Source organism: Sinocyclocheilus anshuiensis, unplaced genomic scaffold (genome assembly GCF_001515605.1).
Source record: "Sinocyclocheilus anshuiensis isolate Anshui unplaced genomic scaffold, SAMN03320099.WGS_v1.1 scaffold261, whole genome shotgun sequence".
In the NCBI taxonomy this organism is placed as follows: domain Eukaryota; kingdom Metazoa; phylum Chordata; class Actinopteri; order Cypriniformes; family Cyprinidae; genus Sinocyclocheilus; species Sinocyclocheilus anshuiensis.
The window spans coordinates 746,380-760,179 of NW_015536515.1; the positions used below are offsets into that span (position 1 = coordinate 746,380).

The 13,800-nt window shown below is 35.3% G+C and overlaps 1 protein-coding gene across 4 annotated transcripts in view; it reads right to left on the reverse strand.

Annotated features, from left to right (window-relative positions):
* Window positions 1-13,800, reverse strand: part of sash1b (SAM and SH3 domain containing 1b) — a 95,763-nt gene that overhangs the window by 18,292 nt on the left and 63,671 nt on the right. For 2 of the 4 annotated variants that reach the window (XM_016491735.1, XM_016491727.1), the window contains 4 exons: window positions 3,405-3,533; window positions 2,631-2,678; window positions 2,422-2,471; window positions 688-725 (listed from right to left, as the gene is read on the reverse strand). In XM_016491735.1, coding sequence (XP_016347221.1) covers window positions 688-725; window positions 2,422-2,471; window positions 2,631-2,678; window positions 3,405-3,533 — 265 coding nt within the window. Of the gene's footprint in view, window positions 1-687; window positions 726-804; window positions 970-2,421; window positions 2,472-2,630; window positions 2,679-3,404; window positions 3,534-11,771; window positions 11,903-13,800 lie in introns of those variants that run through there. The other 2 variants (XM_016491745.1, XM_016491754.1) reach the window with 2 other exon arrangements.

The following is a 13,800-nucleotide window of genomic DNA, read 5'->3' on the forward strand; positions in this document are numbered from 1 at the left end:
TTAGCAAATCGAGGGAACGAAACAGTAATCGTGTGCACGTTTTAGTACATAGAGGGAACGAATTAGTAAATCGTGCGCATGAGTTAGCAAATCGAGGGAACGAAACAGTAATTGTGTGCACGTTTTAGTACATAGAGGGAATGAATTAGTAAATTGTGCGCACGATTTAGCAAATTGAGGGAATGAATTAGAAAATCGAGGGAACGAATTAGTAAATCGTGCACACAATTTATTTATTTTTTCTTGCATGTCCCTCAAGAGAAATGTGCGGGGCTCCATAGTAATGTAATTGAAAAACAATTATTTGGGCCAGATAGTGAAAGAAAAACAGTGTTAAAGTTGTCTGAGATGTGGAAAACAGTCATAATAAATAATAAGTGTAGATGTGTCCAAAATCTTCACTGACAGTGAATTTCACAGGGTTCCCACACTTTTTGACCAATGAATTACACTACCATAACTTGATAAGATTGTCTAAATAATTTTATAGGGTATTAACAAAAGAACACTGTTTAACCAATAACACATTGATTATTAAATGTTGATTAGAAAAATGTACATTCACTCTGAATGTCAATTGAAATCCCATTTTTTAAATTCCCTGATACTCCCACTGACTGTGTGAACCCTGATTTGAGTAGTTTTTATACAACAATCAAACAAACAGACACACAATACGGTACTAACCAGATCCATCTTCAGAGCTGGATTTGTTCATTGATTGCCTGCAAGCAAAAGTACAAACATGAATGAACTCCAGCAAAAGCGTCTCCATCAAAACCATCACACCGTGCCTCATCTCACCTGCTCTCCCACATTACTTTCTTCATTTTTAGCACCGATCCATTGATTTCTAGTTATGTGTCTCTGTCCTAACTGGTGTCCATGCTGCCTGCAGGGCAGTGGATTTGATTCAGCTGTCTGTCAGAGCGCATAAAGACACATGCTGCTGTCGGCCGCCACACCACACCACACCTCACTGCAACAATGGAGGCATTTTCACGCACCGGAGGGGTTTTACAGCGACAGAGCAATCACATGGCTCATGAATTCCTCTCCCTCTCTCTTTATTTGTCTTTCTCTCAGCTGACGTGTGCAGCTGATGTTAGCATGTACCTGAGTTCTGTGAAGCTATGCAAACGTTTAGCTGTGTGAGGGCAGATATATGTAGAAACTGCAAGCAAACGTGCCTTAACCCTGCATGTTCAGTACAACCATTAATAGTCATGATGTTACAAATAAACATTGATATTAAAAATATCTCCTTTACCAAGTAAAGTAACATAGTTAGTAATACAGCTTAGTAATATAGAATTCATCTGCATCGCCTATTATAAAACAGAGTATATGCTACTGCTTAAAAGTTTGGGAGCAGTGCGATTTTTTAATGTTTTTGTCCTTATGCGCACCAAGGCTGCATTTATTTAATAAAAAATTAAATAAAATCAAAAACATTATGAAATACTATTACAATTTAATAGAACAGTTTTGTATTTGAATATATTTAAAAATGTAATTTATTTCTGTGATCAAAGCTGAATTTTCAGCATCGTTACTCTTGTCTTCAGTGTCACATGATACTTCAGAAATCATTCTAATATGTTGATTTGCTGCTCAAGAAACATTAATATTATTATCAATGTTGAAAACAGTTGTGCTGCTTAATATTAAGTTCAAAAGAACAGCATTTATTTGAAATATAACTCCTTTGTGGCATTATATATGTCACTTTTGATCAATTTAATACACCTTTGCTGAATAAAAGTATTAATTTCTTTTTCTAATTACCCTTAATTATATTTTAAACTATTGAATATAGGTGTCTTTTCTAAATGCAATAAACCCTGAGAGATATTACAGTGATTTTATAATTTTTAGGGGGGTTTACCACAATTACCATGCTTTAACTATGGTAAAATCACTGTATGTGGTCTTTTGTCGCTTATTGTTTTATTTCACAATAGCTTTGACTGTGGCTCATCCACAAGAATCTGTTTTATAATAAGTTTACCTTCATTAATGTAGTTGAAATTGTGAACAATGAAACAAAAATAACTAAATTGATTCGTGCATTACATGTATTAACATGCCGATGGTGGCGATTCAGATTATATCTCATCCAGTGCACAATGGAAGGAAGGAAAAAGAGAAATGAAGAATAAAGAGGTCAACAGGAAATGCATGCATCATCTCCAATGTCCCGATGACCGGATGCATTTCATTGTTGAGTAACTCTCAGGCCTGCCGTGTCTCATTTATGTAAGTCCAGGAACTCTAAATATCTAATTTCTCGTTGTCAGACCAGCTCTAATGGAATCTTAAACATTTGCGACTAGAAAGTCCCTTAATCGTGTTCTTGGAACAAGCACAGTTTGCAAAGACTGGATGAGAAATGCTAAAAATGCAACAACACACACGTACCTCCTCTCGACCTCAGGTGTGGACACGGCGCTAGACAGACCCAGTGACTCCTGGGAGGAAAAATTAAGACATTTTAGACTCTTAACAACAAATACAGACTGAGATAGTGTTTGAACAAAGAGTAAAGATGACACTATTAGTGTCTTTCCTATAAAATCACAACTTCCTGGACGGGTCACTCCCTCCGCTGACCGTGATTCATTACCCACCTGGATTTCCAACCGCAGCTGAAGGGATGTTGTTGATTCAGCCTTTCCCTGAGAAACAAAGTCATGCAGAAATTTAAACAAAGCCCTCAATGACAAACTGCTCATTCCTTATTCTCTGATAACCCTTATCTAGTCGAACCAAATGACACATCTAACCATCATTTTCATTGTGACACAATATTTCACAGAGGAAAAAAATATCAGGATTTTCTGGCTTTTTGAAATGCTAGACTAATTGAAAAATTTCTGGTCAGGGTTTTTTTTTTTTGTAAAATGTAACACTTTTATTCAGCAATGATGCATTCAATTCATTAAAAGTGACAGTAAAGACATTTATAATGTCACAAAACATTTTTATTTCAAATAAAAGCTGTTATTTTGAACATTCTATTCATTAAAAAAGTCCAGAAAAAAATACTGCATCATGGTTTCCACAAAAATATGAATCGCACTGTTTTCAACATTGATAATAATAAGTGTTTCTTGAGCAGCAAATCAGCATATTAGAATGATTTCTGAAAGATCATGGGACACTGAAGATGTAAGTAATTATGGTGAAAATTCAGCTTTGCATCAGAGGAATTAAAAATATGTTTAAATAAAAACACTTAATTGAAATTGTAATAATATTCCACAATATTACTGTTTTTTTCTGTATTTTGGTGAGCAGAAGAGACATCTTTCAAAAACATTGCAAAACCTTACCAACCTCAACAGTAGTGGACTTTATTGAAAAAAATATATGCAAAATAGAGTCTCATGTAAGCATTTTACCGTCTCTGCTTCTTGAGTGACTCTGCGTTTGCGTAACTCCTCCATTCTGTCACACACTTCGCTGTAGGACGTGCTGTAATACTCTGAATACTCTTGGGCCAGATCCTCAATGTTACCCAGAGAGCCATCCTACAACACACACAAACAATACAACCATTATCTGCAGTCTGAAAACAGCAGTGAGGAGAAAACCGCCTCTATAATCTTGCAGAATTGTGATGTATATCCAGTTCTCAGACTAAGCAACAGTCAAAAGAGCAGGTTTGGGCCTTTGAAAGCTGCTTCAGATAGACTCTGAGCCTTATCAGCCTCCATGGTGGTGGTTATGGTGTGTATTGGCCTAAAAGCCAATATTCCAGGTCAGAAGAAACCAACTTTCCCTCAGCATGTCTTCCTGGTATTGTATGACACACAGAGACGTGACCTCTCTCGTTTACTCACTGGAGACCCAGAGGGCAAAGCATCATCTCAAGATCTGCAAGCTCATCTCCTATATTTTTTCCTATATTTCCCTCAAATATTTTTAGCACACTGAAGTTTTAGTCAACTATGTCACCCATATAAGCATGACACACTATACACTTTGCTGGCGATGAGAAAGGTTTGGGATGCAGGAAGAAACTCTTTTAAAGCAGACAAATAAATAACTACATTCAATGATGTGACAACAACGTTAAATAATTGTATGTACTTCTAGAACAAAATCCCTCAGTTGACCTCAGTTGAAATGCTGGTAAAATGACCCATGGCACTGAAAAAACACTTGACATTAAAACAATGACATTTAAAAGGCTACTGGGTCTTATTTTTACATTATTCAAGTGAATTGTCATCAGATATCAAGTATCACATCCCCAGGCTTAATATTAAATAACAACAATATCAAATGTGACATTAAACACAAAGTAAATCCATATGCTTTCACTAAATATGATTTAAAAACAACAAATATGCTGAAGATGTAGGATGCATGCTAAAGAGAACTTAAATATATATATAAATAGACACTAAACATCCACATAATAATACTAATAATCACAAGAATAATCTTAAAAATAACAATATTAAATATTAATAATAATTAACAAAACAAAACAAAACAAAACAAAACAATAAAATACAAAAAAATAAAAAAATAAAAAAATAAAAAAATAAAAAAATAAACTTTTGCATTCTGCTCTAGAAAGAAGACCGTAAAAATAAAACAAAACAAAACAAAACAAAACAAAACAAAACAAAACATCACTTTCTGGAAGACATTAAAAATAAAAATTCACAAACTTACCAAGATATTCATCAGGTCTGCCCATACATGCGAAAAACGGTCTGGTGAGCTCAAATCCCCACAAATTTCTTGATCAGTCTTTGTTTCATTATCCATAGTCAAAGTTATAATATACTGCTCCAAATATAAAACTTTAAAAAGATTTAAAGGCACAACCTCACAGACAGCGAGAAGGACAGCAAGAGCCAAATGCTCTTCATTCTGTCTTCAGATGGTAAAAACATAATGCACCACTCATGGCTAAATTATTAAAGAGAAATGCACAAATCTGGAAAGTCTTCTGGCTTTAACACTCCTGCTGTCCAACAATCAGATGACCAAATATAAATCAGAGCCAACTGGAATCAAACAGCACGAGATCCACCACTGAAATATACAGCAGTCAATGAAACGCATTAAAAACAGAACAGAACAGAGCTGAGAAATGAGAATAACTTGAGTCCTTTTAGAAAAGCTTTTAACTGGCTTTTAACATTCTCCTGCATGAGTGCAGAAGCCCCTGAAGGATCCCGGGATCCCAGTCAGTCTGAGTCTGAGCACACCTGCGTGTTGATGGCTGATGTTCACAGACACTGAGCAGCTTATTGAGGGTGATTAATATTCACAGACTGAGCTGCGCTGTGCTGGAGGAAGTGACACTTCCAAAGACTGACTTGGCTCAGATTTACACACATCAATGAGCCTCAGAGACGGCCATTCAACAGCCAGACAGCCTCGGAAGACATCAACAAGGAGATTCATTATAAAAACAAACACAACAACCAAAATAAGTCAAGCATGAGATGAGTTTTAACTGATAAATAGGTCTATATGTTATGTATAAAGTCATTAATTAGCACTGCTTGCAGCATCAGTATTATTATCGTTCATATTATTAACGATTTGAATGAATAATGAGTTATTTGACAAACGGCTTACAGTAGCTTTATTCATGCAGTTTGTTGTTTGTTGAAAAGATGTATGCAGTTACTACTCGATGTGACCAGACTTTTGATTTTCACTTAATTTTTACCACTTTGCATCACTCAGAATACCCTAACAACACCCTAGTAACCACTTAGAGCACCCTAGCAACCACATAGCAATGCACTATTAAGGACTCTGAACACCTTAAGCAATGTGCTAAAAACCACTTAGATCACCTTAGCAAATGCTTAGGTAACCATCCACAACATCGGTTGGCAAACACCACTTGGATTTTATTATCAGTGATATACTATTATAGATTTTATTAATATTTTGAATGAGTTTTTACTTCTATATTTTCTGTCTTTTAATTTAATTTCACTTAATTAGTAATTTTGTTGTATGTTTTTGTCATTTTCATTAGTTTTTTCTTTTTTTTTTAAATATGTCTATATACTTATTAAGATTAATTTCATTTTTTGTTTTAGTTATTGTAGTACTTCAAGTTAAAATAAAATGAAAATTAGAAATGTTGCCTTGGCGACCAGCTGAAATACAATACATTTTTAAATATTATATTTTAATTGACGTTTATTTTATAAAATTGGATCCTCTGCAGTGAATGGGTGCCGTCATGTTTATAAGAAACAAATCCATCAATTAAGACATTTGAACTAATCCATAATAACGCTTCCTCCACTGAAAAGTCCATCTCCTGTTGTCATCAAAATCCACCTACATATTTGTTTAGAGCTGTTTTGACATGTGAACGGTGCTTGATCTGTGCAGATTTCTCTCCTGATTCAGACAAGATGACCTTTTCACTGGAGAAAGCAATATTATGGATAGAGGACTCATATTTTGAAGTTAAAACCATCTTAATGATGAATTTGTTTCTTACAAACATGCAGCTTTTCACTTCACAAGACGTTAACTGATGGACTGGAGTGGTGTGGATTACTTGTGGATTATTGTGATGTTTTTATCAGCTGTTTGGACTCTCATTCTGACGGCACCCATTCACTGCAGAGTAAATTTTCAAAAAAATCTTCATGTTCAGAAGAAATATTCATTTAAACAATGTACAATTGTAATGGAAAGGAAAATGTGCATTTACTGGATGGTAAGAACTTGCTAAACATAAACAAGCCCCCTAAGAAACATGTTTAATAAAGTCAAGTGAACCTTGAACTAGCCTAATTTCACAATGCTTCCTTAATACTAATTAGTCAGCTAGTCAGGCAACCCAGCCACTAGTCAGTTTTGAAAATATGACGCACATATCTAGTGTTCAGCACTGTTCAGATGGTTTAACACACTCATTCTGCTCAGTTATAGTCATACTGGGGTTTGTTTCTGTATTCTCACAGACACGATCTAAAAGTAGAGTGACCACTGTGAAACTCTGACCCACTGTTTGTATTTCTTTTCCCAGTCCTCAGGAAATGTATGGAAAAACATGGGAGATCTCTTTTCAAATAATCAAGCATGTCTTGGGTTAAAAAGCTAAACTGCAATTTGCTAAAAATGGCTCAAACGCAGTGTCGTCTTCAAGAAAATGCTGTAATTTCATATCGACGAATGCAGAGAAGATCTGAGGCACAAAATAGATTGTTATACTCGTGAGATGATATGAGACGCTTCCTTCATCTAGCTGAAAACATGCGCATTCCTCCAGTGCGAGAGGCACAGGGGTCTCGTGGTCGCGCTCTCTGTGACTAGCTCGACTGTCCTCGAAGAGAGAACCATTCATTTATTAAGTGACATGCCCTCCAGTCAAAGCTGCGCGAAATCTGGCCACTTTTCATCAGTTAAGAAAGCCAGCGATGCTAAAGAGAAAAGGCTGATCTGAGCTGCCCAACACAGCCAGCCTGTGATAAACACTTTATTATGGTGCAGTCACATGATCTGCCCGCTGTCTCTTGTGTGCAGCCCTTTCATTGCATGCAAAGAGCAATTTTCAAGCCATTAAAAGGAGCTATGAAGTATTCATGCACATGTATGTGTGCATGAATTGATCGTAACAGCATACGAATTATGCATGGACATCAATTCTAAACTGTCAGAGAGAACTCTCACAAAGCTTATGATCATGTCCAGGTCACATTTCACCCCAAAATTAAAAACATGATAGATAGATAGATTTTTCTAATTTAAGTTATATTTATTTATATAGGTTAATGTATTTATTTACTATTTTATATTTATTTAATTTTATATATTATATATAAATAAATACAATTATATATACATTGTACATATATTATATTATATATATAATTAAGTACAAATTATATATATAATAGTACATATAAATTTGAAATATAATATAAATTAGAAATAAATATAAATCACACACACATTTATTTATTAAAATTAAATTTGACACTCTTATATAATCCACTATTAAGAAGAACTCATGTTAATCATCAAGAAATGAATTCCTTGCACATTACATAAATGCAAATCTGAACATAAAATCACCGGCTAGTGCAATTCATTCATTCAAACCTTACATCAAACATCTCAACCCACCACCAGGACATGAGCATGACATTTTAGTTAACGGGGTTTTAAATGAGGTACAATGTCACACCACTCGAGGGTCTCAGCATGTGTCGGGATGACGGTCCCGGCTGAGCAGCAGCTCATTTATCTTCTCCTCTCTGTGGAGCCGGTCAAACGGGAGCCGCCTGCACCTCCTCATTAACCAGGGACCCTGTGCTTGATGAATGGGATGACAGGGAATATCACACCAGCCATAATGGCTCTAATTCCCCGGGTTATCTGACTGCAGGACTGTAAGAGTAGCCCAGGGTCAAGCCACATTCACCTCAATTAGTTTTCAACAGCTCCTGGGAGACGATATCTCTGAGGGGAATGTGGCTGTCGCATTAATTACATTTCATACGGACCTGCTGCCAACCTCAGACTTCAGCTACACGAGGATAGCTATTTTAAGACAACCCAGGTGAACAGGGTAAAAAATGTAACTAATAGATATCACCATACAGTACTTTCCCAGTTGACTGATTAAATTAACAATTGCAAACATTTTTTGAATTACAAGTTTTCTGAAATTTTATGTTTAAATATGCAAACTAGGCATGATCTAATCCAATATGCACTTATTTGTAAATATTTTCAGAACAAAAATGTGAAGACTGGATAAGGCCAGGTTCAGTGGATATTGTTGATTATAGCTGTCAACAGTGAGGAAAAAATACATTTTCACCATGTTTTTATGAATAAAACGTTGTATAAGATCAGGTGAATGATACATAATTAAACCTCTTTGTAAAAACCTTCAGAATACAGGAACAAAACTGTAAAGTTTGTTGCAAGCAGGGGAAAAAAAACTCATTTTGACAAAAACAGTCTATAAAGTATTGTAATTGGAATAAAATAAACACTTAAAGGATGTCTTCTTTTCCATTATAATCTGAAGCAACATGCTATGAGAAGTCAAATAACCCAAAAACTAGTGCATTAAAAAATATTTTTGTCTGAAACATAAGGGATTACATTCAAGGTTTCTAAACCAGATTTATAATCTAAACTGGACTATTGCCATCACAATGATAGACTGTTTTTAGCACGGTGCTACGTAGTTGCTAGGACATTACTGTTTCTTATTTATATTTATTTTGTCCTGGTTTATGATCAAATGAGGGAAGAATTCCACAGACGTACACAGAAGTCATATCTATAGACAAGAATTTCACATAGACTTAAATGTGGACTTTCAGTGAGAAACTACACACTGTAAAAAATGATTGTGATTTTAACAGTAAAAGACTGTAAAAATGCTACAGTAAAAACCTGTTAACTGGTTAACAGTAAGTTTCCATACTATATTCGGTGAATAAATGTAATTACATTTAATGTAATTTTACAGTAAAATACTGTTAAAAATACGGTTTTTGGAAGTGAAAAAGAAAAATTTATTGTATAATTTACAGTAACAAACTGTAAATTGACACTCCCAGAATTACCTGCATGACACTTCATATTTGATGTTTTTTTGTTGAAATAACATGTTTTTTCTTAGTTTCTTTCTTATCAGTTGTGTACGTTAGGGTTTAATCTTACATCTAATGTTGTTAAATGAATGTTTATTGCATTATTTCAGAATCATGTGTGTCACCGTGATGGGGTTTAGTGTTTATGTGAATGACACTGTGCACCTTCTATATATATAAGTATCGCCCTCCTCAGCTCGTATAAAAGCTGTTTGTGATGTGCTTTGGTTCATCATGTGACTTTCTCATCACCACCAGGTTTTGGTGGTTATCAGTGCATTACAATGGTTCAAAACAGATATTAGTACTTCAATATTTTGGTTTATTAACATTACATCAGTTAATGAAATACGGTATTTTATTGTGAATTAAAGTTAAGTCTGTAAAATCTAAAATGTTGCTACCATATTTTTTACGGTGAAGTTCTGGCAACCACAGCTGCCGGTATTTTAACGTAAATGTCACAGATTTTTTTTACAGTGAACCTTAGCAACCACAAAGAACACCCCAGCAACCACATAGCAACACCAGGGTACTATTCAGAACACCCAAGCTTGGCAGCAACTTTTGCAAGTATGATTTTCTTTATGATTTTGTTCAAAATCCATTTGCAAATGTTCCTGTCACAAATTCTCAGTTAAAGCTCACTCTTTTCCTCCTCTGATTCATTTTGAAGGAAACCAGAGATCCTGATATACACGACACCAAATATCAACTTAAGTGCTTAAACCACATCAGTAGCTAACCTACATTTGCACACACACATGCTCCATAAAGCAGGCGGGACACGTTCTGGCACCGGGAAACAGGAAATGACACAAGCAGGATACATTTCAGCTGCATCACTGTCATTGATTAGCCCACGCACAAATGTGGAGGGCAAACGTCTTAAAAGTGTAGAAACGATGTTCTGCAGCTGGAGACCTTTGCAAGCGTGTGAGGAATTCTTGGTTTGCTCTTGCTCTGCCTGCGGGATCCATGAGCGTGCTGAAACGTTTAAACCAGAGATGTTCTTTAATCAAGTACATATGCTCTGATCTGTTCCTCAGCCACTTCCTGTCTTTAGTTCAACGCACATCCTTCATTTCATCATGCTAAAGCACATCATTCATTTGCTCCTTCTAAGTTGTGATTCTCATGATCAAATTCTAAAATGCGCACAAATACAATATTTAATTTACTGAAATCTGCGTGAATTAAAGGCAGTGAAACAAAAACATTATATAGATTTTTTTTAATCAAATGAAGGAAAGGAAGGATGAAGAATTTTTTATACCTATTTCATCATGTTCAAACAGACATTTCAGTTTTTCATGAGAGAAATTAACTAACAAAGTGTTGACTTTGGAAGGTCAGTGGCCAAACTTTCTATTTACAGTACAAAAAACTTGCATTTTGTGATCTTGTCTTACAAGTTGGACGTTCACACAGTAAGTGGAGTTTAGGATCTGAGCAAGAACAACCACATGAATGACATCTTCTAAATCATAATCAAAGCCAGACAAGCTTGAACTTCCAGATTAAACAGAGCAGAACGGGGCTAGTTGTCACATGGGATGCTCTCAGAAAGTCTATAGTTTGATTTTTTTTGTTTACCCGTCAAGATGGGGCAAAGTTGTCTTATATTTGAAATGTTATAAATGTGTCAGTGCTGAAGATAAACAGATGTAAGAAGGAAAAGATCATTGAAAAATATTCAGTATCCAAAGAAAAAAGACCAATGGGAATTCAGTATCCAACTACATGTGAGAAAGAAGACCAATAGGAATTCTGTATGCGAATACTGAACATTCTAATGCAAGTTAATAGGAGGTTTTCAAACTTCAATTTTTTTTTACTATTTCTTAAATAGTAAAATTTAAGAAATAAATTTTCTTAATTTAAGAATTAAGAAATCTAAAACTGAAATTATCTATAAAATAATCTGTAAATGCCATTAAAAAGCTTAGGCAGAAAAATAATTACAGAAGTTTAACAATGTTAAATATTTATAACAAACTAACCTGAAAGTTTGAGCAGCATCAATTAAGAGATCTTAAAAAGTATTGACAACACATTCATATTCACACATTCAGGTCTGTTAACTAAGTTAAAGCAATCATGACAGTTCCACTGGAGAACAAAGCCAAACCCCCATTGAAAAGTCACACTCACCACTGATTTAGAGTCTGGCTCCTCAGTCCTCGACATGTATGTCTGAAGCGCCGTTTGACTGCTTAAACTTTCGCTGGACACTCAGAGAACAAAACATGCTGCTCTGACGGAGGACTGACCCCCACACATCCATCACGCAGGCGGCCAGCCAGCGGTGAGAGCAAATGACATGAAATATACCGCAGGGTGGAGCTCTCCCTCTCTCTCTCTCTCCAGCTGTGGGACAGTCAGAGCAGATACTGCCACCACAGTTATGTATATATATATATATTAACATAGCATAACATAATAAAAAGAAAAATATGACTTGCATAATATAATAATAAAATATTTATCTTATTTATGCAAAGTAATTTCCTGTTTCTTTTTAATTTGAGAGCAAAATATGATGCATAATAATATAATATAATATATTTTTGCCACAATATAACTACTACTACTAATTGTTTGGTGAACAACTCAAGACTCATCAACAGAACTCATCTGAACAAACAGAGCTGTAAACACCAGCAGATGGCAGCAGACAACAAGACTTTCATGTCTCTGTGAATCAGAAGAGGTTTGACTGCTGGACTGACATCAGTGTTCAGACTATATAACCTCTGAAAACCCGTACAAAAACCACTAATGCCATGGTATATATTCACAGTACCAGTCCAAATTATGTGCCTCATTGATTAAACCTGGTGAACAATTAAGTATGAAGTAGGAAAAAATCCTATAGACTTAAACTGAAAGAGGGAATATTCGTATTAACAGTAGTAACCAATATCAGTAAATCCTTCAAAGCAAATCTTGAAATAAATCAATGAAGTAAAACTCACATGGACTGTGCTTAAACACCAACATTGTCAAATGGCTGCAGTGATACCTTTCAGTAATAATAATGAGAGTGATCTAGTTTTGTTGTAGCATGCCGTTGTCTCTCAAACACTCACAGATACTACATTCACAAACTCACATTCATTTACACAGCACTATTGATCTGTGAGACTGTAAGAGGAAGTGGCTAGGAGTCTCTTTGTGGTTCTGGACATCATTAGATCAGCGGCAGATGGCCGGTCGGGGATCTGCATCACGTCTGTGTGTATTTGTGGACGGCGGGGCACATGCCAGAGGGCGCAGCGTTAGCAGTGCCAGTGCCAGAAAAGGCATTTTTGCGCACCAGTGCACCGGCAGAGAAACTGAGCCTGTCTTTCCGCGTCTCTTCTCTGGATTTCATATCTCAGTTTGTCTGAACTCACTCTATACTGCACTCTAGACCACTAAGAGGCCACTTCTGAAATATATACACTTCTGATTTTCCATGCAGACATAACCTAATGTTCACTAGTTCAGACCATTTGTGGAAATTAAGCTGCAAAAACTGGTTGTTCAGAAATCGCCACGAGCACATGCCCAGTGCTATTTTAGTATTATTAAGACACTATTATAGTTTTAATTATTTTGAATTAGTTATTAGTTTTACATTTTCATTTTAGTAAAAGTTTTAGTAATTTTGTTAAAGGGGTCATAGGATGCTACATGCACGTTTACTACAAGTTGTTTGAACTGAAATGTGTGTTGGCAGTGTGTGTACACAATCACCCTATAATGATAAAAAGTTTTCCCCTTTCTCAAATCGAGCCGATCTCAGTCTGTGTGACGTCACACAGACAGGCCCCTCCCACGATAGTTTGATTGACAGTAGCGTTTAGCGTTTCCCCTAAAGAATCATATCAACTTGTGGAAAATGGGCATCCTATGACCCCTTTAAAATTGAGTAATTTACACCTACTCAGAAACCTCATGAATGACAGTGTAAACTATGTCTATATACGGAGATTAGCCAATTTGCATATTTAAAAAAATAGGCTTTTTTCTTTTTGATTTGAGAGTAAAATGTGATTTATATAATATAATATAATATAATATAATATAATATAATATATTAAAGCCTTTAATTATTGACTTGTGCAAAAAAAAATAAAAATATATATATATACACAGTATCTCACAGAAGTGAGTACACCCCTCACATTTTTGTAAA